The sequence below is a fragment of the Eleutherodactylus coqui genome, chromosome 8, assembly GCF_035609145.1.
Source record: "Eleutherodactylus coqui strain aEleCoq1 chromosome 8, aEleCoq1.hap1, whole genome shotgun sequence".
Taxonomy (NCBI): domain Eukaryota; kingdom Metazoa; phylum Chordata; class Amphibia; order Anura; family Eleutherodactylidae; genus Eleutherodactylus; species Eleutherodactylus coqui.
The window spans coordinates 136,442,830-136,470,788 of NC_089844.1; the positions used below are offsets into that span (position 1 = coordinate 136,442,830).

Sequence of the window (27,959 nt, forward strand, 5' to 3'; positions counted from 1 at the left end):
GAGAGGAGCAGAGTATATCAACGGGGGTGGGGGGAAACCCAACTGATATACACCTGTCTGAATAAGCCCCTAGGTGCATTTTTAACCCCGTAATGACATAACTAATTTTAGCCTTAAGAGCCACTAAATAGTTTCCCCTTTCGTGTTCCATTAGTCATAACATTTTTATTCTTTCGCCACGGTCATATAACACCTTGTATTTTGTGGGACGAGTTCTAATTTTTCCGGGAGCCAATTTTGGGTACATATACTGCATTGAATAACTTTTGCGGATGGCAATGGAAAAAAAAACAAACTTTATTTTTATGGCCTTCACCATGATAGAAATACCTTTATTCTAGGACGATTACAATTATGACAACACCAAATTTATAGAGGCTTCATGCTTTATTACTTTTTCACAATATAAACACTTAAAAAATACTTTATGTGATCCAATATTCCAGGATCATAACTTTTTTATTTTTCAATCATACTGAGGTATATACAACTGTCATTTAGGCACTGTGCAGTAGAGAGAGCAAGGAAGGAGGTGGGGAAAAACCAGTGGTAGCAGAGAAGGTCTGTGATTCTCCTGTCTCAGGAGGGAGGGACATGAATTTTTGTTCATGCTGTTATCCCCTGCCCCATCCATCAGAGAACATATTTGCTCTCTGATTGTCACATGTGGAGGTCTTTTTTCCACAGAAAGGGAGTGAAGTGATGAGGACTTGCTCATCTAACCACGCTTCAGCATCATTTAACCCTGCAGATGCTGCAGCCATTACTGACCATGGCATCTAAAGATTTATAAGGCTTTAAATATTGCAAAAAAGGCAAACAAAAAAACCCAAAACAAAACTACACATAATCAGTACTGCTACATCTGTAACATTATTTATCTATTTATTGAAAGCCAAGCCAGAATCCATACACAGAGTGCTATGGATTCTGGCTTGGCTTTCAATTCCCAGTCATTGTTAAAAGGCTTGTATAAAGAGTCTAACATTGACTTGCAGGAATGCTGTCTTCTAATAGGTGGCGCTGCAGAGGTATTGTTCCATCTCCCTTATCTGCATATTACCCAGAGGAGCATGAATGGCCTTATAAGTCTCCTCACTCACCTTCTAGGTGCTCTCCCTAAGGAGAAAAGCTAGCATTCCTTTCATGCAGAATGAACAGCGCTCAGCCAAAACTGCTGGGAGGTTAAGGCTTTACCACTTAAGACATTTATCCTCTATCCACAGGATATGAAGTGCCTGATTGCTGGGGGTCCGACTGCTGGGACACTCAGTAATCCAGAGACCCGCACTTGTGAATGTATAGGCGGTGTGCATGCTTAATTAATTCACGTTCCATTCACTTCTCTGGAATAGACAGATTGCCAAGTAGATCAATTTCTGCCTATCCTATAGAAGTGAATTGAGCAGTGGTCAAGCATCCACATTGCCAATCCATTAACAGGGACATTCGGGGCCACAGTCTCAGGATCACCGAGGATCCCAGCAGTCAGAACCCCAGAGATGAGACATTTATCCTCTTTCCTTTGCATAGGGGATACCGGTCTATGGTCATTAAAGCTCTTTAAATCCCAATGTTATCCTTTAACATAGTAACATCGTATGCAAGGCTTAAAAAAGAAAAATGTCCATCCAGTTTAGCCTGTTTTAACCCCCACCCCCACTTGTTGATCCAGAGGAAGGCAAAAATTTCCCAATGAGGCAGAAGCCAATTTACCCTATTTATACTTGGTATAACTCTGGGTATCAGATTTGTTTGGAGTGTTCCTTTAACAGGCAGATATAGCTTCTTCCCAAATTTACAGAAAAAAATGCAATACATAAAACCCAAATGACCTGAAGCTGAATGACTCATTTTGTACTTGTTCTCGGAGTAGGTGGGTTGTGATGGCCATTTCTTAAGTATACAGTACTCATTTAGTCTGAAGTATGATGTTATCCCTTTACCGCACACACAACACTTTAATACAGACCTGGATAAGCACCTATCACAGGAGTTTTGAGTGGATAGGTTTATTTTTCAAGGACCAATCTAGTGGCGGATAAGAATTACATTTATTCCCCATGTCTGTCTGAATGGCGGCCGGCTAATTAAATGTTCCAATAGCTCCTCTGGGAACATTGTGTAAGTGTACAAAGACTATAATAAAGACAATAAGCTCCAGCAGGGAGCACTGGCATTCAACAAGCTTAAGCCCGGCATGTGGTTGTTTTTATATTTCTTCTTGGTTGTTATTGTTGTTGTTAGCTGTTTAGTCGTTCACGACCCTCGGCAACCCTACAGGCTCCTTCCCTCCATGTTTTTCGGTTTTGCACTGCTTCTTTCAGTTGTGTGATATCAATGCCAGTATCAGCTCTGAAAGTATCGGCCATTGTGTCCTTTGGCAGCCGGATCTTCTTTTGCCACTGATCTGTCCAAGCATTACAGATTTTTCTAGCAACTCTGCTTGCATTATATGGCCAACATACGTGAGTCTGAGCCTGGCCAACTTGTCTTCTGTGAGTCCTAGTCAGGTCATCTTCCCCACCAGTGATATATCAGGTCTTATACGATTCAGGACTTCTCTGTTTGTTACTCTCGCTGCCCAGGGCATACGCAGCAGCTTTCGACGATACCACAGCTCCAACGCATCAATCCTCTTATCAGCTTTTTTCACAGTCCAGCTTTCACATCTGTACATGGCTCTGGGGAAAACGGTGGTTTGCATTATCCTGCGTTTAGTTACAATGCCGATATCCCTACTTTTTCAGATTTTGTCCATGTTTAGCATCGCACTTCGCCCCAATGCTATCCTACGTTTTATCTCTGGCATAGATTCTCCAGCCTGGTCAATTTTTGAGCCAAGGAAGATGAAGCCTCACACGCATTCTATGGCCTCATTACCGATTTTGATTTGAATTTGGCCATTTTCTGCAGTTGTCATAATTTTAGTCTTCTTTACATTCAGGTAGAGGCCCATTTTTTCACTTTCAGTTTTAATCTTAAATATCAGCTGCTTCAGACCGGCTTCTGTTTCTGCAAGCAGAATTGTGTCATCCGCATAACAGAGATTGTTGAGGTTTCTTCCGCCTATTTTCACCCCAATTCATCTAGGTCAATCTTACGCAGTATCACTTTTGCATATAGGTTAAACAAGAAGGGCGTGAGGATGCAGCCCTGTCAGATTCCTTTGTCCATCCCAAGCCAATCTGTGTCCCCATAGTCACAGTGGCTTCTTGATTGGTATAAAATGATTTTATTAGCTTGAGTAGATGTGCCGATATGCCCAGCTGTTGTAGGGCATGCCATAGCTTGTCATGGTCAGCGCAGTCAAAGGCCTTGATGTATTTGATGAAGCACATGTAGATATTCTTTTGGTATTCTCAAGCTTTTTCCATTGTCCATTGCAGGTTTGCAATATGGTGCCGGGTCCTTGCTGCAATCCTGCCTGCACATCAGGGAGCGCCGCTTCAACTACTGATCTGTCTTTCTTGTTTAATTTTGAGAAGGATCTTGCTTGCATGCGGAATGAGGCCTTTTGGTCGGTAGTTGAATCAATTCTGGGAGTCGCCTTTCTTTGGTAGAGGGGTGAAGACAGATCTTTTCCAGTCCTGTGGCCATTGTGTGGATGCCCATAATGTCTGGCGCTGTGATGGATTTTACTGGTACTGGCAGCAATAGTATGTTACTATGCCTGGTTTATTTTTGGCTACTTGTTTCATTGCCATAACCACTTCTGACTCCATAACGGAGGGCTCCACGTCCACAGGCTCCACCTCATGCAGTGGTCCAGGTATGTGGCTGCAGCCATATAGTTCCTCTAAGTATTCCCTTCACCTATCCTTGATACTCTGTTAGTCATTCAGTTCCTTCCTATTTTTGCCTTTGATTGTGTTGTTGGGTGCCAAGAAAGGTTTTTGGGCCATCTTGACCTGTGAGAATAGGCCTCGCATATGACTTTTCACGGCTTCTGCTTAGAGTTGTTTGCAACGCTCATTCCAGTCCATTTCCTTATCTTTCCTTGCCGTTCGTGGAACTTCGTCTTTGTTGCCGGTCGCCTTTGCTGCTCTTTTAGCAGCTATTCTGAGGGTTTACTCAAACAACCAACAGCATAGTTTTTCCTACTTCTTATAGGTAAGATGTTTATGTTGCATAAGCCATGTGTTTGCTATCCTGCACCGATTTTCTTGCCAGAACTTAATAAGGCGATCACCGGCTTCATTTCTTTCCCCAAGCCCAAATCTTCCTGTGATGGTTGCTTCTGGCTGGCTGCCAACTTTGGAATTGAAGTTGCCCATAATGTAAATGATGTCATTCTTTGGCACTTCTTTTACAGTTTTCTGGACGTCGGCATAAAAATCTTCAATGGTTTCCTTCTCAGCATCAGTCATTGGGGCATAGACCTGTAAGACTGAGATGTTCACTGGCTTACCACATATCCGGATAGCGATAATACGGTCGCCGATTGTTCTAAAACTTTCTACCGCCTTTGAGGTCTACTTGTTTATAATAAAGGCTACTCCATTCCTCTTGATTTCCTCGTATCTGGCATAGTGCAATGTGAAGTCATCGGACTGAAAATATCCATTACCTGTCCAGTGCAATTTGCTAATTCCAAGAATATCAATGTAAAGTCTTGTCATTTCTTGTTTCACAATGTACAATTTCCCTAGACTCATACCACGCACATTCTATGTTGCTAGTATGTGAGCTTTGGTACAGCGCAGTCCTTTCCTTTCATCACGAGGTGCATCAGCAGCTGGGCTTCCCGAGGGCTTTCCCCCAGTTACATCATGAGGACTACTTGTACTCAGACCTTGCTCTTCCCCAGTAACATTTAGAGAATCCTCTGGCCTGGGGGGCCTGCCATCAGATACCATATCTGAATAATTTGAAAGCTCTTTCTTAGGGTATCCAAGGCGATGTTTTTACAGTGTAGGTCGCCAGGTCTTTCCCTAAGCCTGCTTATTTATCTGGGCTTGGGATTGGTGTATATGGATGACTCCCACATGGCTGGGATCTTCTTGGTATATTTGCTAAACAATATCTGGTAGAAAGGGCAGATGTAGTGTAGAAGCACGTACGTGTTGTTCAGGTTCCGTGGTCCATAGAGGTGTTATAAACATAAGAGGACCTCACTAGAACAGTATTGGGACCCCTAATTGCTACGTAGGTGCAGGTCCAATAAGTGGGACCAACATCTCTCAAACATTTATGTCACATCATGTGAATAATTGCTTGTATTTTGTAGAAATTAACCACAGTGCCTATCCATTCACCTAATGGAGTTGTCCACATCTAAACTATTGAGGACCTAAGCTCAGGATAGGTTATAGTTGATCACCGGGGGCCATGACTCAGGAACTCCAGATATCAGCTATTTGCCAGGCTGCCGTCAGTGTATTTGCAGCCAAAAGTTGAACACGTTAATATTGCAGGCACCCTTTCTATTGAAGCTGACAGCTTTGTACACATTGCAATAGCCCAGGTCGGTATTACATTGAATTCAATATGAACACTGCCTGTAACACCAACGTATGGAGCTGTCCACTTCTGGCTCCATACACACCGAGAGCTGCCCGGTGAACAGCTGTCCACCAGAGGGTCCCGAGTAGCAGACCCCCTTCAAAGATCAACTATTGATGACCTATCCATAGGATAGATCATCAATTGTGCAGGAGTGGACAAACCCTTTAAAGAGGTTTTAACATCAAAAACACTTGTTGCTTGTTCTGTGGATAGGGAATAAATGTCTAATCGCTGGAGGTCCTACCTCAGGGACTCCGACGGCGATCCAAAGAACTGTGTCGATGAATGCCCCATGTGAGTGGAGTGGCAGTGAGCATGCTTGACTGGCACTCAACTCATGTCAATGGAACAGAGAGAGAGACAATCGAGTGTATTGATCTCCACCTGTCCCATAGAAGTGAAGAGAGCAGCAGTTCAGCATGTAGATTACCACTCCATTCATATGGGGCATTTGGCAGTGCTAATCTTAGGATCCCCTGGGTACCAACAGCCATAACTGCAACGATCAAACATTTATTCTGTATCGTATGGTGTATAGTAAATGTTAGCTTGCCCGATCATGGGACAGTGTGATCACCTGATGAACGAGCAAATTCTTATTCATGGGGTGATTGCATCTTTATTTGGCACCAAAGATAACCATGGTCAGCAACCTATTTCCCTGTGTAAACGGGTGATGCATTGCCAACAGCAATGAAGCAGTATGGGGAACGAACGATCGATCACATGAATGATCGATCATTCCTCATACATCCTGAATTGGCCACTGTGACATTCAGACAAATGAGCGCTGATAAACAAGATAAAGTCGTATAAAAGGACTCTTACCAAGACTTCTCTGATTGACACCCTCAGCACCTTCTCTGTCTCATTAATTTCCAGAGGACGGGCGATAGCGGCAGCTCTCAAATCCTGAAAGCAGACAAACAAACAACGAAACGTTCAATTACTTATAACGCAGAAGGGAGTCATAATTTCCTTCATCTTCGGCCACCAGTGTGTTTCTCACGGTCCAGAAATCAATTATGTAAATGCCTTATGCAGGGTACAAAAGGCAAAAGTGGAATTTTGCAAAGAGCGGCAAATGCTTAATTGCAAAAGCGCCGTTGGATACAATGTAATGAAATCAAATGAAATCAAGGTGAAAAAAAAAAAAGATTCGGACACATTTCTGAAAGATTAAGTGCTTGTTTTGTACGGGCACAGGGAGAGGGGTCATTCAGCTCTGCTAGTTTTTAAAGTGCAGGATGATGACAATTAAGAAATAGATGACATGAACAGGAGATTTCTGTGGGTTGACACCTATGAGCCAAAAAACGCTGTGTTGTCACTTGGATAACACAAGAAGAGGGACATTTTAAGCCTCCCACTGAAGCATCAATAATTAAAAATTATATATATATCCTTCCGGTTAACCTAAAATCCAGATAATAAGTCTTAATGAAGCAAACCTACAGAAAGCAACAGGAGGCCTTGAATTCGCTTGTGGAGTCCATGTGACGGCAAACTAATACCAAATATCAGTTTTAATAGTGCAACAGTTCAAGGTTTTTTCCGGGACCCCAATATTGATGGTCTATCTTTAGGCTAGGCTATCATTATCTGATTGATGAGGGTCCGCTGCTTGGGACCTCTGCCAATCAGCATTTTGCAAAAGCCATGGAGCTTTGGGGGAGGGCTACAGCTTCTTCATTGCATAGCAGGCACAGTGCTGTACATTTAATAGTAGTGTTGCATAGTATAGTAGTGCCATCCTATTCACTTGAATGGGTCTGAGCTGCTCTCAGGCCCTGTGATCGAAAAATGTGACGTCACTGGCCTGAGAAACGGCCGTAGCGCTCCAATCAGCTGGTTGAAGTGGTCTCTGTTTATCAAAAAGGAAGGGGTGTGGTTATCAGCAGCTCACAAATCAGCATGACTCTTCTTGGCCAGATGACTCTTCTCTGCTACACTACATACTGATCAGGCTGAGACGATGGTGATAAGGTCACTTTAATTATAAATGGAATTCCCAATCAAGGAGAGACCGGTGGGATAAGAAGACTCATTAGATCTGTGTCTTCCTTGTTCTTTTTCATCCATGTTCCAGTAGATTTATTGCAGGATACATCCGGACCTCCTGGTCAGACGGCAGAGATTATTCCACTGCATACTGGGTCATACATGATGGAGACATGTATATTACAGTCAGGAATCTAGGTCAGGCTTAGGACACCGCTGATCTCTAGCTGCATCATTGGATGTTTTTTTAAGTGCCTCATGATAGCACCTATTACATATGTAGACATAATGACAAGAGGCTCCTGGGGCAATCAATTTATCCTCGGAAATGCTGCGTGCGGCTTTTAAAACTATGACCAGAGTAATTTTAGGATGTTGTGCACTTTGTCCGAGCCATATCAAGTAAGATTAGGCTTACAATATAAACCAGACCTAGGATAGGCATACAGTGGCTAGGGAACCATACGTGGTGAGCCACAAGACCCCTGGGCAGTCAAAGACCAGCTATACAAGTGTCTAGAACTGAGTGGGACAGTCTTGGATTACCGGCAATGTCTTCGAACACAACACACGTGATCCTTCAATTCCATCTTGTCTTCACTAGTACCAATCTCAGGCTGCATAGATTGGAGCAGGAAGAGATAACTACATCCCACTGGCTGCTGTTCACTGTCAAAGAGGTTTTTTGAAGCTATTCCCTATCCACAAGATAGGGAATATCTTGCTGATTGGTGGGAGTCTGACCACTGGGAAACCCAACCAATCCAGAGAAATAGCCTCTGGAGTGTTCCTGATTTATGGCAGTGGTGGTTACACATGCATGCTACTCTATTCAATGGATGTAGCAGATTTTAAGTGCTCAGTAATCTGCAGCGATCCCATTCATTTCAATAGAATCGCATGGACATTGCCGGGGACTTTTACTAGGCTGTCTCTGGAAGTTCCAATAAAGAGGATGGCGCGTGGAATGCATGAGTGAGCACTTGCTGCCAAGATTCAGGAACACACCAAGGGCGATTTCTTTGAATCGGTGGGGATCCCAGTAGTCGAATGCCCACTGATCAAAAAGTTATGTCCTATCTTGTAAATAGGGGATAGCTTCAAATTACCAAAATACCCCTTCCAGGTCCTTTTCCAGGATGGCAAGAAAATTGAGGGGATAAGTGCTTTATATTGTGGGCATTGTGGCTGGCACATTTGTATGGTGGGCATTGTTGTGGTAGCCATTACTGGTATGTAATAGGAACTATTAATGGTCATTGCTTAGAGGCTGACAAAATATCATGACATTATTAATTCTGTAATAATGTAATTACTGTGCTGGCAATGCTACTGGCACCAAAATGGAAAATGCCTTTTATTGAGAATACTGAGTAATCACCCACAGTGCAGGGAGAAAAAGTAAGTGAACCAATGTATTAATGACTTCTCGAAAAGCTAATTGGCAAAAGGTGCTTCAATTAAGCAGATGAAACTGGAAGTGCAGGTTTCACAGGTGCTTTGCACATTAAATAATGACCCACAGAGCCTGGTTACTGACAAATCTGTTTCAAGAAATATTGGTTAGCATGAACCCTTCCTTGAAGCAAATAACCTTCAGTAGATGCGTTATAGAGATGCATGAACCTGAAAAAGACTACAAAAGCTAAAGACCTAAGTGTACATCAATTCACGGTGATATAAATTTTCAACAATAGAGAAAATTCAGGTCTATTCTACTCTCCCTAGGACAGGGGATGTTAAAATCACATTAAAGGGAGCCTGTCAACTCCCAACAGCACCATAAACTAAGTTATGATGCTATTAATGCATGGATGATAGACTTGTATGGGAGAGCACGTGCACGGCAATCTGAGAAGAATCACATTACTGCACGATCTTCCGCCGGTAACAATGCAATAACCAGGAAGCGGGTGAGTATAAAAAAATACATCACCTGGCTCCCTGTCAACTCCCTAACAGCATCATAACTTAATTTATGTTGCTGTAGGGAGATGACAGGTTCAGTTTAAGAGCACAAAGGACAATCCCGAGAAAGAACCCAAGGGGAACAGCCACTGCTGTCCAAAAAATATTACAGCCCATCTCAGGTTTGCCCCAAAACATGTGGTTGTTGCACAATGCTTCTGGAAAATGTTCTCTGGCAGATGAGACAAAAGTGGAACGTTTTAGCACAAATGCACAATGCTATACTTAGAGGAAAAAGAACATTGCGCCAACCTCATCTCATCTGTGAAGCCTGGTAGAGGGAGCATCATAGTTTGGGTCTACTTTGCTGCCTCAGGGATTGGATGCCTTGTGATCATTAAGGAAACAGAAGAATGTAAGGGCAGCCGTCCATGTCCTCAGGCTGAAGAGACTTTTGGTGATGTGCGATTTGGGTCAGTGTCTTGTTACAACCAAATCACCAAAAGAATGGTTGAAAAAGAACATTTATGTTTTAAAATGGGCAAATCAGAGTCCTTACCTTAACTCTATGGAGCTGCAGTGGTATCAACTGAAGAGGAAAGTGCACTCAAGGCATCCCAGAAATAGTGATGAACTGAAATACATTTGTGGAGAGGAATGGGCCAAAATTCCTCTACAACATTGCTAATCTTATCTATAGTTACAGGAAATATGTTTGGTGGAGGTAATTGCTGTGAAATGGCGATGTACAGGTTATTAAAGTCAAGGGTTCACTTACTTTTTCTCACTGCAGTGTGGATGTTACTCAATGTGCTCAAATAAGGACATGAATGGGCCAACTGTTTGTATGTTATTAGTTACATTGTCTTTGTCTATAATTGTAACTTTGAGAAGAAGACCTCATTTAGGAATGAATGCAAAAATCCAAATGATCCTACGACAGTCGGTCACCCAAAGCAGTGGTATAAAGTACAATGACAGCTCAGCGATATGTTCAGGATATCCTGCAATCACATGTGTTCCTCTAATGGCGGCTTCCAAGAGGCAGCAGGATAATGCTCGGCCGCACACACAAGGGGATCACAGGATGTCCCCACAGCATTGTCACATCTCCATGGCTGCCTGGTCGGAAGATTTATCGCAAATAGAACATGCATGAGACCATCTGGGACACAAACTTCAACAGCCTACAAGTTGGCACAATCTAGAGGCTTAGTTACAGCAAACATGAGCCGATATGCCGCAGGACACCATACGGAACCTGTATGCCTCCAAGCCCCTCATATCACATCTGGCATCCAAGCTAAAGGCGGTACAACAGTGTACTAGAGCCTCCCTTCAAGTGGTCATTTTTCACAGTAAATGATCGTTTTGCTCTGATATTCTAATCACTTACTTATATCACCATTATCATCACACATAGAAAGTTTTATTTGATTCCGGCAACTTCTTCTAGGGAGGCATTGTTTTTTTGACAAGGAGTGTAGTTACATCTCTACACAAGGTGCTTCAAATTAAAAAGTTCTGTGGCCTGAAAGTCTTACTGGCCTCTACAGACGGCTTCCTATGACGTTCTTCTGGAACCGCTGACATTAAGCATTGTCTATTTAAATCTCGAGTGTATGGCAGGAATTGGGGGAAGCGTCATAATGCGTAGGACTGTGGGAAATGCCATCCATCACACCAAGGTGTATCTCATTAGCTGGTGTGTCATGGTCTCATGGTGGCATCATGGCGGTCTTTGGGTGAACAGGCTGACGCACTGCTTTGCATTGCCGTCTACAATATCTAATTATACACATTTCTGTGTCACAGATTACCATGGGGCTAGTTTGTGTCTTCTCCACAGGTACAATAATAAAACTGGTAGTTATGGTTAACCCTTCTCCTGCTGAAAAGCAATTTTTTCTAACACTAAAAAAAAGAATTTAAGTTTTAGAGGAACGGGAGTGAAAAACTGTAGCAAGGAACAATAGGTTGAGGAACTTACACATTTTGCTACCTGTAGTTAAAGGGTTTATCTAATTTCAGAAAACCCCTTTAATATGGAAGCCATGTTAGTTAGTCCTGAGACCTGATCTTAGAGACAACCTGGCAGTAAAAAAATGAATCTTCAACCCCCTTTACCATCATGCAACATAGCTACGATTCCCTGATTCACCACCCTAGACCACCAGGAATGGTGTAATTAACCGCTTCACCACCCTAGACCCACAGAGTTGTTACTATAACATTTTTCACCACTCAAGATGACATTGGATGTTACTAATAAACATTTTACCTCCGTAGACCAACAGGAGTCATATAATTAACCACTTCACCACCTTAGAACTATGGGAAAGTGACCATTTAACTTTTCACCACCCAAAACATCTATGGATGTTACCACCCTGGACGACCAAGGAAATTACCAGCAAACTTTTCACCACTCATGATGTTACCAGTAAAATTTTAATTACTCTACGCCAACGGGAATTGAACAATTTTCCACTCCACTAGACCCACAAGGATGTTGCTATTAAACTATTTGCAACTCAAAAGAACAGTGAATGTGACCAATATCCTTTTTACCACTCTAGACTACCATGGATCATGCACAATTAACCTCTGCACTACCCTAGACCCCCAGGAATGTTAATATTAAAGATTTTACCACTTAAGACAACTGTGGATGTTACTAATAATCTTTTCACCCTCCTAGGTGACCAGGTTTGTTATCAATAACCTATTCAGCACTCCAAACCACAAGCAATATGACTAGTAACATCCTCTTAATCCTAAACACCAGGAATAAAGTGTATTAAAGCAACCCTCCGGTTTTGGAAGAACATTCTGTCCTGTGACTGGAGGAGCAGAGGGGTATATTTATTACCTGCAGTTGCTCTTCTCCACTTTCCCTCCAATCTGCCGATTCCAGGTCCTGATTTTGGCTACCCAAGATGACAGACACAATATTCAGACTACCTAAGCCCCACAGTACATAGCTAGTGTTAGACTACCAATGTGCTATACTTGCTCTCTGACTGGTCACAGCTGCTCACGTGATCAGCATTGGCCAATCTCAGAGTACAGCACGGTGTATGTTGTCCAGTGTCCAGAAAATTGCTGTAGAAATCTTGGACAGCCGAAAACAGGGCTCGAAACCAGTGGATAGGACGGGCAGTGGAAGCCTCTCCGGTTCCAAGACAGAATTTTGTCCTGAAACTGGATGGTTTCTTTAACCTCTTTTAACCAGCTTTTCATTGAAGATACATTGATGAATGTGCCCTATTGTCTATATAAAAGGGAGTTCATTACTTACTCTGAGGTCAGCTTCCTTGCCTAAGATGTCATATAGCAAAGCTCCTTTAGAGGTGATTTCGGATGCAAGTTGTCTGGCCATCTTCAAGTCAGTGATCTGGAGAAAAGGCGACATGCAGCGATAAGCAAGACTGTTAACATCTGGAATTAATACTAGCAACTCTTCCAAATTGGACACAATAATGAAATGAAAATAGCTGTAAATGGGTTTTCAAAGAGTGAAAAGTAGTGGCGGTATCACCACTGACTGATTGGTCGAGTGGTCACATGCACAATGAACGTCATGTGACCACTGCAGCTACTCCTATGATTGGAGCAGCCAGGATCGGGGCTCCTGTGCTGGACCAGGGGCGATGTCTAACAGGTGACTACAGCATATTCTTTCTATTCTAGCCCATTAACTGCTCATGGAATATTTTATTGATTCTCAGAAAACCTGAACGGCGCCCTGCGATAAGATCAAAAGCTGCCATTTGGTTGTCGTGGTAACTCAGAGCCTTCTGAAGGTCCCCAGATCTGTCATGTATTTCTGCCTATTAAGATGGAAATATCATATACTGCAATACTAAAGGGACGGCTCAGTCACACGGGCGCATCGGCGCCCGTGTTCCTGCATGATAAGACGGCCGCACGGCAGGTGCGGATGACTCTCCGCACCGCCGGAAGAAAGAACACATGACCGGCTCCATTACAGTTCACACAAGTGATTCTGCAGAGCTTTCCTAGAGCCCTGGATAGCATATTGCAAAAACTACAAGTTAATCCAGGTGTCCGTCCCTTACCCCCACCTCTCCGAAAGAATTAGAAATACTCACTTTAGTTCCCAAGTCAAACTTAAATGTGGACGTGTCGTCATCCCCAATCTGAAGGTTATCGATGCTCTTGGTTTTCATAGCATTGTACAGCACGGTGGTGACCTTCAGCAGCTCCTTCACAGAATAGCCGTCCGCCTGGTACAACTTCTTGGTGTTCAGCTTGATGTAAGCCTTAGTGGCCTGAAATAAGATGAAATAAACCTCATATCTAAGAATTAGAGCTACTTCTCTAGCATTGGGGCTCATGCATATGGCTATATTATGGAGCTGTAATATCACACCTATAGACATGTATGGGCCCATAATGCATCTCTGCACAATTCCAATTTTATAAACTTTACAACTTTAGGCCACCAATCAGGCAGCTGACATATCATCTATGGGCAGCATGTAACCTCAATGGTTGAGATCTGCTGTTTAATTGTGTGCATCAGACCTTACTGACTGCTCGCATTTTTCGTTTGTCTATTGCTTACCTTCATACAGAGTCTATAGCACTATGTGGAATAATTAGCATTTTCATGTAGGCACTGAATGGTGATGTTGTTAAAGCCCCAGACCCTTTCACAATTGGAGCTTCCCTGTTTGGAAATTAGACCCATGACCGCGGAGGGCAACATAAAATCATGTAAAAAGTATTATGTGGATCAGTATCAGTGTGAACCCACGTTAGATGGGAAAATCCATTGATCTGAGTGACTTTCGAGGTCATTGGTGCTGGTCTAGCCAGGGCTAGGATTTCGCTGCCAACCTTGTGGGGTTTTCTTGTACAGCAGTGTGGAGAGTACACAGAGAATGGTGTAATCGAGGAAAAACAAGCATTTAGCCAAAGGCGATCCTATGGATGCAAATAACATGCTGCTAAAAGGGGTCAGAGGAGGATGTCAAGAATCGCTCTAATGAAATAGCGCTGCATAGTTAAGAGCAGCAAAATACAACACAGGCGCTCTAACTAACATATCCGAACACACAACTCATTAGCACACATGGGCTATAACAACAGATTGACAGTTGCAACGCCACTGCTAACAGAAACAGAAAGGTGAGACCTCAGTGGCAAAAGAGCGCAAAACTTGTATCACTGAACAGTAAGAATATCTCCTGGTCAGATTAATCCAGATTTCGGTTGTACCGTGCTGATGGGAGATCAGAATTTGGCACAAGCAGCATGAATCGATGACCCCTTCCTGTCAGCTGGTCAGAACATGTCAGCACCGCCATCCAATTTGTGGCATGTCCATATGAGCTTTTATCCTAGCAGAACGATTTCCTTACTTAGTGAAATCTATGCATGATGAATTTCTGCAGCTCTGACGGTCAAAGAAGGTCTAACGCAGATGGGGGTCTCGAATAATGTGGCCATTCAGAGCCATTTTTGCTTCAAATTAATCCACTTATCATAACTAGAGATGAGCGAGCGTACTCGGAAAGCACTACTCGCTCGAGTAATTTGCTTTATCCGAGTATCGCTGTGTTCGTCCCTGAAGATTCGGGTGCCGCTGCGGCTGACAGGTGAGTCGCAGCGGGGAGCAGGGGAGAGCGGGCGGGAGAGAGGGAGAGAAAGATCTCCCCTCCGTTCCTCCCAGCTCTCCCCTGCAGCTCCCCGCTCCGTGCCGGCACCCGAATCTTCAGGGACGAGCACAGCGATACTCGGATAAAGCAAATTACTCGAGCGAGTAGTGCTTTTCCGAGTACGCTCGCTCATCTCTAATCATAATGTTACTTTCAAATCCCAAATTCTGCGTTGATTAGTTTCTTCATCTACCATTACAGCAGTCAGAGTTCAGCTTTTCAATAGAGAGCTCCTACAGAACACGGATAGAAAAGGGGTTGCGATACGTTTTCATCTTATTCTAGAAGCAAACCTAGAAGTCTACAGGCTGTCGGCATCAATTAGCGGCTTTACATGATTTGCTACCAGGCTCCTGGGATATGAAATGAAAGAGAAAGTTTCACCTGATGCAAATAAAGCAAAGTGAGAGATAAACTAGTCGATGTAATAATTCATGGAACGATGGCACTGATTATAATACGGATGCACTTGGTAGAAGAACCCCACACCAGGAGAGCCCAACCTGCAAAACACATAGTCCTGCTGCGTCCTGCGCAGAACTACCCAGGAAGATTCTGCCTAATTGCATATATCTCGACAGAAATGTGATGTTGATGGCAGGAGGTGATGTAAGAAGCCTATGGGGAAATATATGAAAGAGTCTACATTTGTTTCCATCGGAATATAGTGTAGATAGATATGCACCCCGGTGAGAAGATTCATTATGTGAAAGAAGAACATCTACTTTATTCTATCTGTGCGACACATTTCAATAAGCTGCATACATAGAATTGCAAAGGCCACCCGGGACACAATGGTACAGGATCTGCATTAACTTTAAAGCAATCGCATCGTTACATAATGTAGAATCCACCACAGAGATGTATAAAAAAACATATATTCAAATGAAAGTCCAATTATGTTTCAGATTCATAACTTAGAACAAAATGCAAGTTTTAGCCCAAATTACGGTGACTATGGCCTCCTTCCCACGTGCGGATTTGCACTGCAAAATCCGGAGCGGGATTCCGCAGCAAATCCAGCCCATAGCATACTACGGCAAAACACGATTTCCTGTCCACGAGTGGAAATCGATTGCAATTTTCCGGTCGCGGGTGAGGAATCACAGCATGCTGCGATGTTGTGCGGGATACCCACGGCCGTCCTACATTGAACACCCAATGTCCACCGTCGGCTTTGATTTGAGGGAGATCCACAAAACAAGTCCCCAAAGCAGCTAAAAGTATGCAGATGTGATTTTTTTTCCTGGCGTGCGGATCGCAAGTGCAGGAAGAATCGCAGCATGCTCCATTTTCCTGCGGATCCCTCAGGGACGGCTTCCATTGTAGTCAATGGAAGCCGTCCGATCCATGGCTCACCCACAGCAGACACTGCGGACGTGCTGCGGATCCGCAGGAAAGCAGGAAATTTAAAAACAAAAAAGAAAGCACTGCGCATGCGCCGAGCACGTTGGCGGGCGCTCCCGGATGCATCCGCAGTGCTGAAGAAAGAAGATCTGGCCAGCACGGAGGAGACCCACGCTGGATCCGGAGAGGTAAGAAACTGTCTTTTTTATGTGCATGGTCGCAGGTATGGCTGGATTCCGCGGCGGGATTCAGCATTGGAATTCGTGCAAGCAAGTGGACATGAAGCCGAAGTCAATGGGAGCTGCCCGCCCCGCGGCACTTTCACAGTGAGCACTGCAGAAGTGTCGCGGCATCCACATCATCGCAGAGCATTGGCAGCTACTGCGCATGCGCAACGGAGTGCCGGGTGGCAGATCTGCAGCGCTGTGCAGAAGCCGCCGGACAGGTATACAGGGGTCACTGGCTGGGCACGGGGGTCGAACTCCGCTGTGGGAATCCCGCATGTGGTGTCCAACCCGCTCGTAGGAAGGAGGCCTATGAAGCACAAAACCAGAGTCACTATAAAGTACACAGCAGGCATTATGCTAAACCCTCACCTCTATAGATGTCATGTTATAATAGCCAGCATCGCTTTATAAGGCTGGTTATAAGACAGGGTCCCACCATGCAGAAAACACTGAGCAATGTTTCGATAATTCATACTTTCTTCTTGGAATAGCCACATAGCCATACATTGAATGGCCACTTCATTAGAGGCCCCCATCTAGTAGCGCAGAAATGCGGTAATTCTCCAAGGTATACTACATACATTACACTAGGCGTTAGAACTCGAAAATGGCGATACTCGCTCGAGTAATTTGCCTTAATGAGTACGCTCGCTCATCTCTAGTCAGGAACATCAGATCTCTCTCTCTATATTGATATAAAACCTCAGATCTGTTTATATTGGGCCTTCGTGCCCTATGGTTGTATATTGGGCCTGTATGCCCTATGATTGTACGCTTATATTGAGTCTTAGAGCACACTAGTCATTCATCAGACTTAAAGGGTGCTTTATAACCGTCCTGATGATGCAGTGACTTTATAGCGCTGCGGAAACGCGTCGACGGATTAACACTCGATAGAGAGACCTCTGACTGATGGTCATCTTTATCAGTCACACAGTGATAGCTGAACATCGAGCTGATTTATACCAGCGCCAATCTGATAGTCTTCACACTGTCCCTCGATCACTAATGATGTGACTATCAGGGGGCCAGTTTCTATTATGCAACCTGAATACACTGCAGCCCCACTATAAATTAATGCAGAGGCTCTGAACAGCATATATAGAGACATCTGCATTGTGGCTTTAATCATATGGCTGCAAGCACCTTGAGAAAGGGCATGAGACAACTTTCTCACTTACCTGACCAATTCCATTAAATTCATAATCATACGGATGGTATAGCGATATTTAGATCTAATTAGGACATTTTGAAAATTTACTGACTTTATAGTTCAGTGACATCCTATCTGTCCTCCGTACTTTTACTTTTGCCTCGTGTGTCACTCCTTTCGCCCAAAATGTTTCATTTTTGACAGGCAGACTTGTAGTTTAACCCTTTGCAATCCAATTTTGGATTCGGGGTTTCCTAGGTGGCTTTCTCTTTCCGCCATTATACAATGGCGCCATCTGCTGGCTAAAGCCAGTACTGCGGTATGGGACATGCTGGAGAGGCCCCTGACAACAGAGCGGCCAGTAATATACAGTAAGAATACCCTGCTGGACGTCTTCTGACATCGGAAGCTGTACAGCCTTCAATCAGAATGTCTTTAGACGTCAGACAGTGGATTGGAAAGGGTTAATCACCTACAGCGCCCTTCTTTTTCTTCTTCTGTTTGTGTTTATAGCAGGGTAGCCATGGTGCAATAAATATATTACTTGGCAACCCTTATAGCACTTAGTACTTACATCTTAGTGCACTGTGGCCTATTATAGGGTTCTGCATCTATTAGAAAAATAGGTTAGAGGTACCATTATATTAAGTTCCTCCCCCTAATTTAAATTTATGTGTGTCGGTTTTAGTGGGAAAAATTTTAATTAATATTTATATCAATAAAAGTTACATTTTAATTAGTCTAGGTTCCCCACAGTGATTAGTTTTTGCTTTGGAGCCTTCTGTCTCAGTGATTCCCCCTACTTTTAATTCTTGCTCAGCTGCCCAATTACCTTTGGTAGGATACTGTATGTCTAAAATAAGTTAAGGCTTCAGTCTGATCATTCATGTCTCAAGTGGAAGAAAGGGCTTGAATTTTCCTTGACGTCATCCATATTTTCCTTGTCCCATTTCTTTACTCTTCAACTTGGTTATGCATACGGAATCCCGTTAACTACCATCTCACACATCATTACACTTGAAGACTTTCCTAGATCTTTCAACCTTGACAAGTCTGCATGGCACTCTATGACAGCTGGATCCTTCGCAGTACAGATAACTCTGCCAAGCAGACAAAGCTGTCAACTGCTCAATGTCTTCACCTTCAACTCTAAGGCCGTCATCTGTCCTGTTATCCAAACCTTAGAGAACCTGTCACTACAGCAGAACTATTAAAATAATGACCTCAGCACGATCGTCTAAGAGCGGCTTTAAACATGTCGGAGATGTGTGGAATGTCTGCAGCGGATTTTGCTGTGCAGGTTCCGCAGCATTTATAGTACAAGCCGGGTGGAGAAGATTTCAAAAATCTCCTTGGCACAATATGGAATATTTCTGTAATGAATTGTAAATCTGCAGAATGTCTATTATGGGCTCATTCACACGGGGGACTGTCACCGCGTATTGCGCATATTTTCTGTGTGTAACATACGGTGGATGGAAGCAATGAAAGTCTATGGACAGAGGATACAGTCCTAGCTTGGTACAACATCTTTAAAATGCCCATTCACATTCAGTAGCTGCTGCCAGCTATTCCCCCAACTCCTCCAGACAGATGAATGTCCAGTTTGGTTGAGTGTTCATGTGTTTTCCATTGGGACAGCGGAGAAAGCCACAGCCAGACAGCTCTTGTGGTGGATTGACTCTGGGAAGAGAATAGGGATCATGTGCCGTAATCCACTGTGTCTGATCCTTCTATCCCAACATCATCTATTGAGGAAGGTCGGGAGCCCCTCCCCATGCACATAAAACAGTCCGACCGTTCGGATGTCATTTATCTAATGTGTATGCAGTTCCTTAAGGAAGTAAAAAGGTAAAAAAGTTGCATGACCCAACCATGTCCATGCAATACCCATTGTGGATATGTTCCCATAAAAGTTATGACTCAGTACTGACCACCCCAACTCTGTAATTGTTGGCATCCATTCTCAGACTTGAGAAGCGCCAAGCCCCAATTGGCATATTTCCCTGTCGGGATCCCATTTGAAGACTACAGGCTGCAAATGTTGGTCAACGGTTGGACTTGGAAGGAAACTGTAGACGTTTCTGAATTCAATCTCATATCTCATCTATGTTTATTACAGCATGTCAGTAGAGTATAACTCACTTATTGGCTTGAGCACACTACATGTTACTAATGTACCATATACTCATAGAATTAAAGTCCCCGTGAGGACAGCTGGGAGGCTTTGGATACAGCCATGGTTGGCTGATTTCATATCTAGTGCACATATTTAGGAGGAGGAATATCTATATAGGATTGTCTACCATACATTGGTTCTAAAATGCAAATATCTACAAGGCTTGTGTAAAAAGTGGGCATACGTGAAAAGGCCTTCATCAAATACAGTAAAACCTCTACTAACGCGCTTTACCTGAAACCGTTGCTATTTCCAAAGGAATCAATTATATCTAATTAAATTCATTCTAGACCTTCCAAAAATGCACCAAATCACATTTAATGGAGAATAAATATGGTCTTTAATACCAAAAAACAATAATAAATGAATATAAAAGACTATTGTAAAGAATAAATGAACATTTAACATGTTATTGAACATGTTACTGTGTGTTATCTGTGGTGTTACATAGGACTGCAGGTGACATCTACTACATCATCTGTCCTCAGCGTTATCACTGTGTTCTCTGTGCTGTTACATAGGACTGCAGGTGACATCTGCTGTACTACAGTACATCATCTGTCCTCTGCGTTATCACTGTATTCTCTGTGCTGTTACATAGGACTGCAGGAGACATCATTATCTGTCCTCAGCATTATCCCTGTATTCTCTGTGCTGTTACATAGGACTGCAGGATACATCATTATCTGTCCTCAGCGTTATCGCTGTGATCTCTGTGCTGTTACATAGGACTGCAGGTGATATCTGCTGTACTACAGTACATCATCTGTCCTCTGTGTTATCCCTGTATTCTCTGTGGTGCTACATAGGATTGCAGGTGACAACTGCTGTACTACAGTACATCATCTGTCCTCTGCGTTATCACTGTATACTCTGTGCTGTTACATAGGACTGCAGGTGACATCATTATCTGTCCTCAGCGTTATCACTGTGTTCTCTCTGCTGTTGGAGTGCAATTGTACAATACTGTACTATACTAGTGTATTACCTGTTGCAGATGATGGAGAATGCATTAGCAGCAGGAGGAGGAGGAGATCATGTGGGTTCAGCAGCAAGATCATGTGGGCAGTCACACACCAACGTTATTAGGGGCAACCAATGTTACTAGAGACAAACTTTTGGCTAAAATGACCAGCCTTACTCGAAATCGGCTTTAGTAGATGTCAATGCTAACAGAAGTTTTACTGTATTAGAATGAGACCAGAGGACTAAGAAAAATATTAGACAAAAATCTTACCATGAACTGTGCAACTGCCTTAATGAAGAAGACTCTGTCCTGCTCTGTGTCCACATCCACAGGTAAGGTCATGTTAGGCTCATACCTGGAGCGAAGGGAAAATGAGAATAAAATGATATAAATGGTAAAAGGATATCTCACAACACACCTGACTGAAACTCATTATGCAACAGATATATTATGTATGATTAAATACACATAAAGAGTTGTTTAACTTTATGAAGGCATCTGTACTGATTGCAAGTTATACCTTATATGACACTCCACACTCATTATCCTGCTGGTGAAGTCACTGTGCACATACATTACTTATCCTGCACTGCTCCGGAGTTACATCCTGTATTATACTCCAGAGCTGCACTCACTATTCTGCTGGTGGAGTCACTGCGTACATACATTACTTATCCTGCACTGCTCCGGAGTTACATCCTGTATTATACTCCAGAGCTGCACTCACTATTCTGCTGGTGGAGTCACTGTGCACATACATTACTTATCCTGTACTGATCCTGAGTTACATCCTGTATTATACCCCAGAGCTGCACTCACTATTCTGCTGGTGGAGTCACTGTGCACATACATTACTTATCCTGTACTGATCCTGAGTTACATCCTGTATTATACTCCAGAGCTGCACTCACTATTCTGCTGGTGGAATCACTGTGCACATACATTACTTATCCTGTACTGATCCTGAGTTACATCCTGTATTATACTCCAGAGCTGCACTCACTATTCGTCTGGTGGAGTCACTGTGTACATACATTACTTATCCTGTGCTGATCCCTAATTACATCCTGTATTATACTCCAGAGCTGCACTCACTATTCTGCTGGTGCAGTCACTGTGTACATACATTACTTATCCTGTACTGATCCTGAGTTACATCCTGTATTATACTCCAGAGCTGCACTCACTATCCTGCTAGTGGAGTCACTGTGTACATACATTACTTATCCTGTACTGATCCCTAATTACATCCTGTATTAGGCCTCCTTCACACGGACGGATTTCCGCCGCGTAATTCGTGGCGAAAATCCGCTGCGTTGCCCGCAGCTATTAGGTTCTATTGAACCTAATAGCTCAGGGCACACGGTGCGGAATTCCGCACCGTGAAATCTCCCGTCCTCACCTGCGGCATGCTCTATTTGCCGCGGGTGTACGCGCAGACGGCTTCCATTGCAGTCAATGGAAGCCGTCCGTTCACGCTATCTTCCGCTGTAGCACAGCGGAAGATAGCGTGAAAACGCTTCCCCGCCTACCGCCGCCGAATCATATGAAGAGTCATATGTCATATGGGCGGGTCATGTGACGTGGCCGGCGTGTCCCATGACGCGGCGGCGGTGGGCAGTGAAGCGTCATGCGGGAGCGAGGACGCCGGATCCGCAGGTAAGTATGGGGTCTCTATGCCCAATCACAGCCATTCATTGACTGTCTCAGCCAATCAGAGCCAGCAGATGCTAGGTGAGCATTGATTTTTTTTCCCATCTAGTGTAGCTAGGACTGATTTTCAGGTAGGGCTTATATTGTAAGTCCTTCCCCCCAAAAAAATCGGTGTGCGGTTAATGCCAAGTTTTGCCGCGTTCTCAGCAGGGCTGAAAACGTCCAAAAATAAAACATGCATCGCTGTCAAAGCATCCCCATTGAAATAAATGGGTGCGTTGTACAGCGTTTAGCGCAGCGCTAGATGCTGTACAAAAACAGCTGTGTGAGGGAGGCCTTACCTGAGAAAAAGGCATCAGTACTGAAGTCCTGGCAAACCCCTTACAGACCTCCACTTTATATACTAAAGGCATATACTGTACCTTTTCACCAACCAAATAAGAACTTCTGAGACCAGAGGAAAGTTGGGGCTGCGGAAGTTCTCCATGGAGATGAGGCGAGGGTAACCGAGCGCCCGCATCATTTCTGTGAAGTCTGAGACAGAGCAGGAAATGGTTAGATTTATTCTTGGGCGATTGCCTCAACATAGAAAATAGAAAAACTTTCTCTGCTAACTTTTTGCCATACATTTTATTTATGGCCAATGCTCACACATATACAACATGCAGCAGCCGGGAGATACCGAAGAACCTGATACTGGAATGGTTACGCTGGCACAATCTGACAATTGGGGAGGGGTATGTGGGAGGAGCATTACTTATGCCAATCCGTCAGCAGAATACAGGCTGCTACTTACAGCAACTAAGCTACTCTGACTCTTTAGATACTGGCATGATCGTAGGCATTGAGCGCTGATTGGTGCCATCTACCACAGGCCTATTCAAACTCTACAGGGATGATTCCTCCCTCATAGACTTTCATTAATGTCAGCCGCACACCCCCCATCTACACACCAAGATGTGCTGCCAGTAAGGCCTTATTCACACGAGCGTCTTACCGCGATAAATCACCAGGCCGAAGATCCCGCCCATCTGAAGCACTGGATATCAATGCATTCATTCAGATGGGCGATTTTGCGGTGCGTAAAAATCGGCTGTCCAGAAAAAAAGTTTGCACTGCGAACTGTAGTTTTTATTGGTACCATTTTTGGGTGTAGATAATGTATTTTAAGCCTTTTTTTTTCGATCAGGTTGATAAAACACATCGATTCTGCCATTGTTTTTTTTTTTACAATGCTAAATCGTACAGCATAAATTAAACAATCCATTTTTTTCTGCGGGTTGGCATGATTATAACAATACCAACAATATTATTTTTTTTTAGGTTTTTCCACTTTTGCACAATGAAAACCCTTTTTGGGGGGAATTCTTAGTATTTGTACATTACATTCAAAGTCCCATAACATTTTTATTTTTCCATGGATGGAGCTTTTTTGCGTGAAGAGCTGGAGTTTTTATTTGCGCCATTTTTTGGGTGTGCATACAGCTTTTTTGATGACTTTTATTGCGTTTTTGGGGAGGTAAAAGGAACAAAATAAGCATTTTGCCGCAGTTTTTAAGAGGGTTTTTTCACATTTTATGCCATGCAGGATAAACAGTGTTCAATTTATGTTACAGGTCGCTATGGATACGATGATACCAAGTGTGTGTGTGTGTGTGTGTGTGTGTGTGTGGGGGGGGGGGGGGTATTTCAAATTTATTATACAAATAGGGGAAAATGTGTAAAAACTGGGGTTATTTTTTTACACAGTGTTTAGTGTTAAATGTTTTGTGTGCGTCACGCAAAACCTGCACGAAATTCTCGTTTGTGTGAATAAGCCCTAGGGGTACGTTCACACGTAGCAGATTTTGGTGCATAATTTGCGCTGCGGATTTTGGTCCGGAACCACTATAAATCCACGATTTGGTACGGATTTTGACACATTTTTGGAGTTCAGAGGTGAAGCCGGCTGCAGATCCACATCGACGTTGTGGATTTTACCATTGATTTCAATGGTTTCGTTTTGACTCGCGCGAGCCTCACCTTGCCCTATAGTTTTTCTACGTGCCAGAACGGATAGGACGTATCTTCCTGCATTTTTTTTACTCCGCGCAATAGCGCAAAATTAAAACGGGAAAATAAACGAATTTTGATTTGTCTAAGCACAAATACGCTCGGTAGCGGCGAGTGTATTTGCGCACGCACCTGTCTGTTAAAGCCCTAAGGGGTCATTCCCAGGGCCGTATGCGGAAAACGCTGTGTGATCCGTGGGAAGCAGCGGTGAGCCGGCGATCGCTGCATACAGAACGGATTATGCAACTTGTTCCTTTTTATTACCTTTTTTATTAATGACCCGCTCTGCCTCATAGCGGCGTTGCATAAGCAGTACCGCACGTATGCGGCGTATATGACAATCAATGTACTTTCATTGCTGTCTGCACCTTGATATACGCTATTGTCGTCCAAAAACAGGACCACAACGGGACGCGGCGCGGCTTTTTTTTTAAACTTGGACTGAAAATCGTACGGAAGTATCATTTATGTGCATGTACACTCAGGCCGGATTCACACTGTCGTATTTGCACAAACAAAATTTGCGCGCCCAATACGCAGTAAATAGGACCCTTTGATTTTCATGGATTTGTTAACAAGCGTGCATTTTGCGTACGGAATTTGGTTGTGCAAAAAAATACGCATCATGTTCCATTGTCCTGTGCCATTGCGCAGGGAAATAGAATATATGCTTTTGCGGTATGAGAAATCCTTTTTTGCGTGCGCATCTGCGTATTTTACGGTAGTTTTTGCACCCGCAAGGCATGTTTATTTGCTCGCAGTAAACAAAGTCGCACCAATTGAAATGGCTAAAGCGTTCCAGACGTGTTCTTTATCCAGCAGAATTCCGCAGTGTTTCACGTATCTCCTTGCGTATTGCATTTGCGCACCCCTACTGACTTCCATGGGGACCTTTGGTGCGCAAATACACCGAAAAATAGAGCATGTTCTCCTTCTCTTTTTTTTTTTTTTTTGCACAACCGAAATCTTGTGCGCAAAATACGGAAATGTGAACAAACTCATTGAAATGAATGAGATCTATTCTCTGCAAAAATTGCGCACAGAAATACACCCGTGTGGAGCCGGCCTTACTCTGAGGAACATGAAGAATAACGATAACGCTACTGCGGTAAATGTGCGTTTCACGAGAAGCGTCGGACAGCGGGGTTCCCTCAGGTAAATCACATCATCTCCATAACACATACTGGGGGTATGTCACAATAACATGATATCTAATTCCAACCCACTGCCATTAGTGCATGACCTTATTACAGTATGATGTCACTGTAAGCAGCTCACAAGCCGTGATGTCATGGAAAAAATAGCCTAACTACAATACAGGATGACATCATACAACCAGTGCAGAGGACTGGAACTGCTGCCCTTATTAACCAATCAGATTGCAGCATTCATCGTGGGGTATAGTAAGCCGCGGTAGGATAGGCTGCCCTGCATTTCGAACGAGAAAGACGTAAAATGACATCAGAGAGCTCTCCAGTGACGTCATATACTCAGTGCTATAATGGCCGAGCAAAAGAGTCAACTACAGAAAACACTTATTTATCGCCATAACATAAGGCAGGAAGGAGTGGGGGGGAACACCGCCGCACTTACTTCTCAAATCCCGGTAAGACATGGCGCTCCGAGAAAGAAGACCGAAGCGACTAGGCCGTAACCAGGTAAAGGCGTTTCGCTGCCATGACAACTGCAGCTCCGACGGAAGCTCACACAGTCCAGAAAGGAAAAGCGCAGAAGATCAGCGCATGCGCACTATGAAATCAGCGAACATACCTGATGTGAAGCCTCCGACACTCATTTGGGTTGAGACTAGACTGGAGGGGTAAAAAGAGGAGAAAGTAATCTTCCCTGTCCTTTACCAAACTGGTTAAAATGGACTGTTTTTTTTTAGGTGACAACCCGTTTTTTCCACTTTTGATTTTTCTTCCCCACTTAAAAAAAATCACAACTCTTTTTTATCTTTCAATCAACATAGCAGTCCAAGGACTTGTTTTTACGTGACCAGTTGTATTTTCAAAAATACTATGTAATGTATTGTATAATGTACGTAAAAATCTTTAAAAACATTTCTTAAGTGGAGTGAAATGGAAAAAAAACCCAACTGCACCCTCTTTGGGGGTTTTGTTTTTCCGGCATCCACACCGCAGCGAACATAACAGTAACCTTATTTTCCGGGTCAGTACGATTACAATGATGCTAAATTTATATAGTTTCTTTTTCTGTACTACTTCTAAAAAATAAAATATCCTTTCAAAAAATAATTTTCTGTCGCAATTCTTCTGATCGCCGTAGCGTTTTAAACTCTTTTTGTCACCGGGTATGTGAGAGGGCACGGTTTTTTATGAGATTGTCGCGGGAGATGGTATAATGACGCCGGTTCAGGGTACTATGCAGACAAAGAAGTTAGAAGAAAACACAATATTTATGGTAAACTAAAGAACTAAAATAAATAGTAAGTGACTGTTACCACCTGTAGCTAAGGGCTAAGGCCGCCTGCAAACGGGCGGAAATTCTGCGGCGGGATTCCCCGCAGAATTTCCGCCCCTGGACGCCTGCATAGGATTGCATTACAATACGCAATCCTATGCAGAGGGCTGCGGTTTGTCTGCACAAAATTCCGCGCAGCAAACTAACCACGGCACGTTCTAATTCTGGGCGGGCTCGCAGAGCCCCGCCCAGAAACGTCATTCACCGGCTGCCGGCTTTGCTCTGCGCATGTGCCGGCGGCCCGGCCGCCGGCACATGAAAGGAGCCGGAGCTGCGGGAGTGGGTGAGTCCGCGGTGCTCAGGTCAGGTCCCGCTGCGAGAATTCTCGCAGCCGGATCCGACCCTGCCGTCTGCAGGCGGCCTAATGCCCACAGACGGATTATCGCTGCAGAATTCACGGCCAGATGCCCGCCGCAAATTCCGCAGCAATGTCCGTCCATAGACATGCCGTGTTAAAAGAGTCGGCCTTGCCCACGAGCAGAAATCAATTCGCGGGGGGGAATGTTCTATTTTGTGCAGAGAATCGCACGGACAGCTTCCTTTGCAGTCAATGGAAGCCGTCCGTCCTGCGATATTCTGCGCAGTGGGCACTGCGTAGTGTCGCGGGAGTCCGTGTCATAGCCCAGCGAAGGCGGGTCAGGCCCTGCGTATGTGCACCAGCTTGCCGGGCGAGACATCGCGGCAGATCGGGACAGGTGAGTGTAGTGACTCTGGGGATCGCCGGGTCTAATTCCGCTGCGAGATTTCGCAGTCGGAATCTGACCCGGCTTGAGGCCTTAGGCCGCCTGCACAC

At 43.9% G+C, this 27,959-nt stretch overlaps 1 protein-coding gene across 1 annotated transcript in view; it reads right to left on the reverse strand.

Moving 5' to 3' along the window:
• CLUAP1 (clusterin associated protein 1) overlaps positions 1 to 26,367 on the reverse strand; it is a 57,214-nt gene extending 30,847 nt beyond the window's left edge. The window contains exons 1-6 of the mRNA XM_066576505.1: positions 26,276 to 26,367; positions 23,053 to 23,164; positions 21,248 to 21,332; positions 13,533 to 13,712; positions 12,719 to 12,814; positions 6,337 to 6,420 (exon numbers count right to left, since the gene is read on the reverse strand). Coding sequence (XP_066432602.1) covers positions 6,337 to 6,420; positions 12,719 to 12,814; positions 13,533 to 13,712; positions 21,248 to 21,332; positions 23,053 to 23,164; positions 26,276 to 26,297 — 579 coding nt within the window. The 5' untranslated portion in view covers positions 26,298 to 26,367. The remainder of the gene's footprint in view (positions 1 to 6,336; positions 6,421 to 12,718; positions 12,815 to 13,532; positions 13,713 to 21,247; positions 21,333 to 23,052; positions 23,165 to 26,275) is intronic.
• Between the last annotated feature and the right edge of the window lie 1,592 nt (positions 26,368 to 27,959).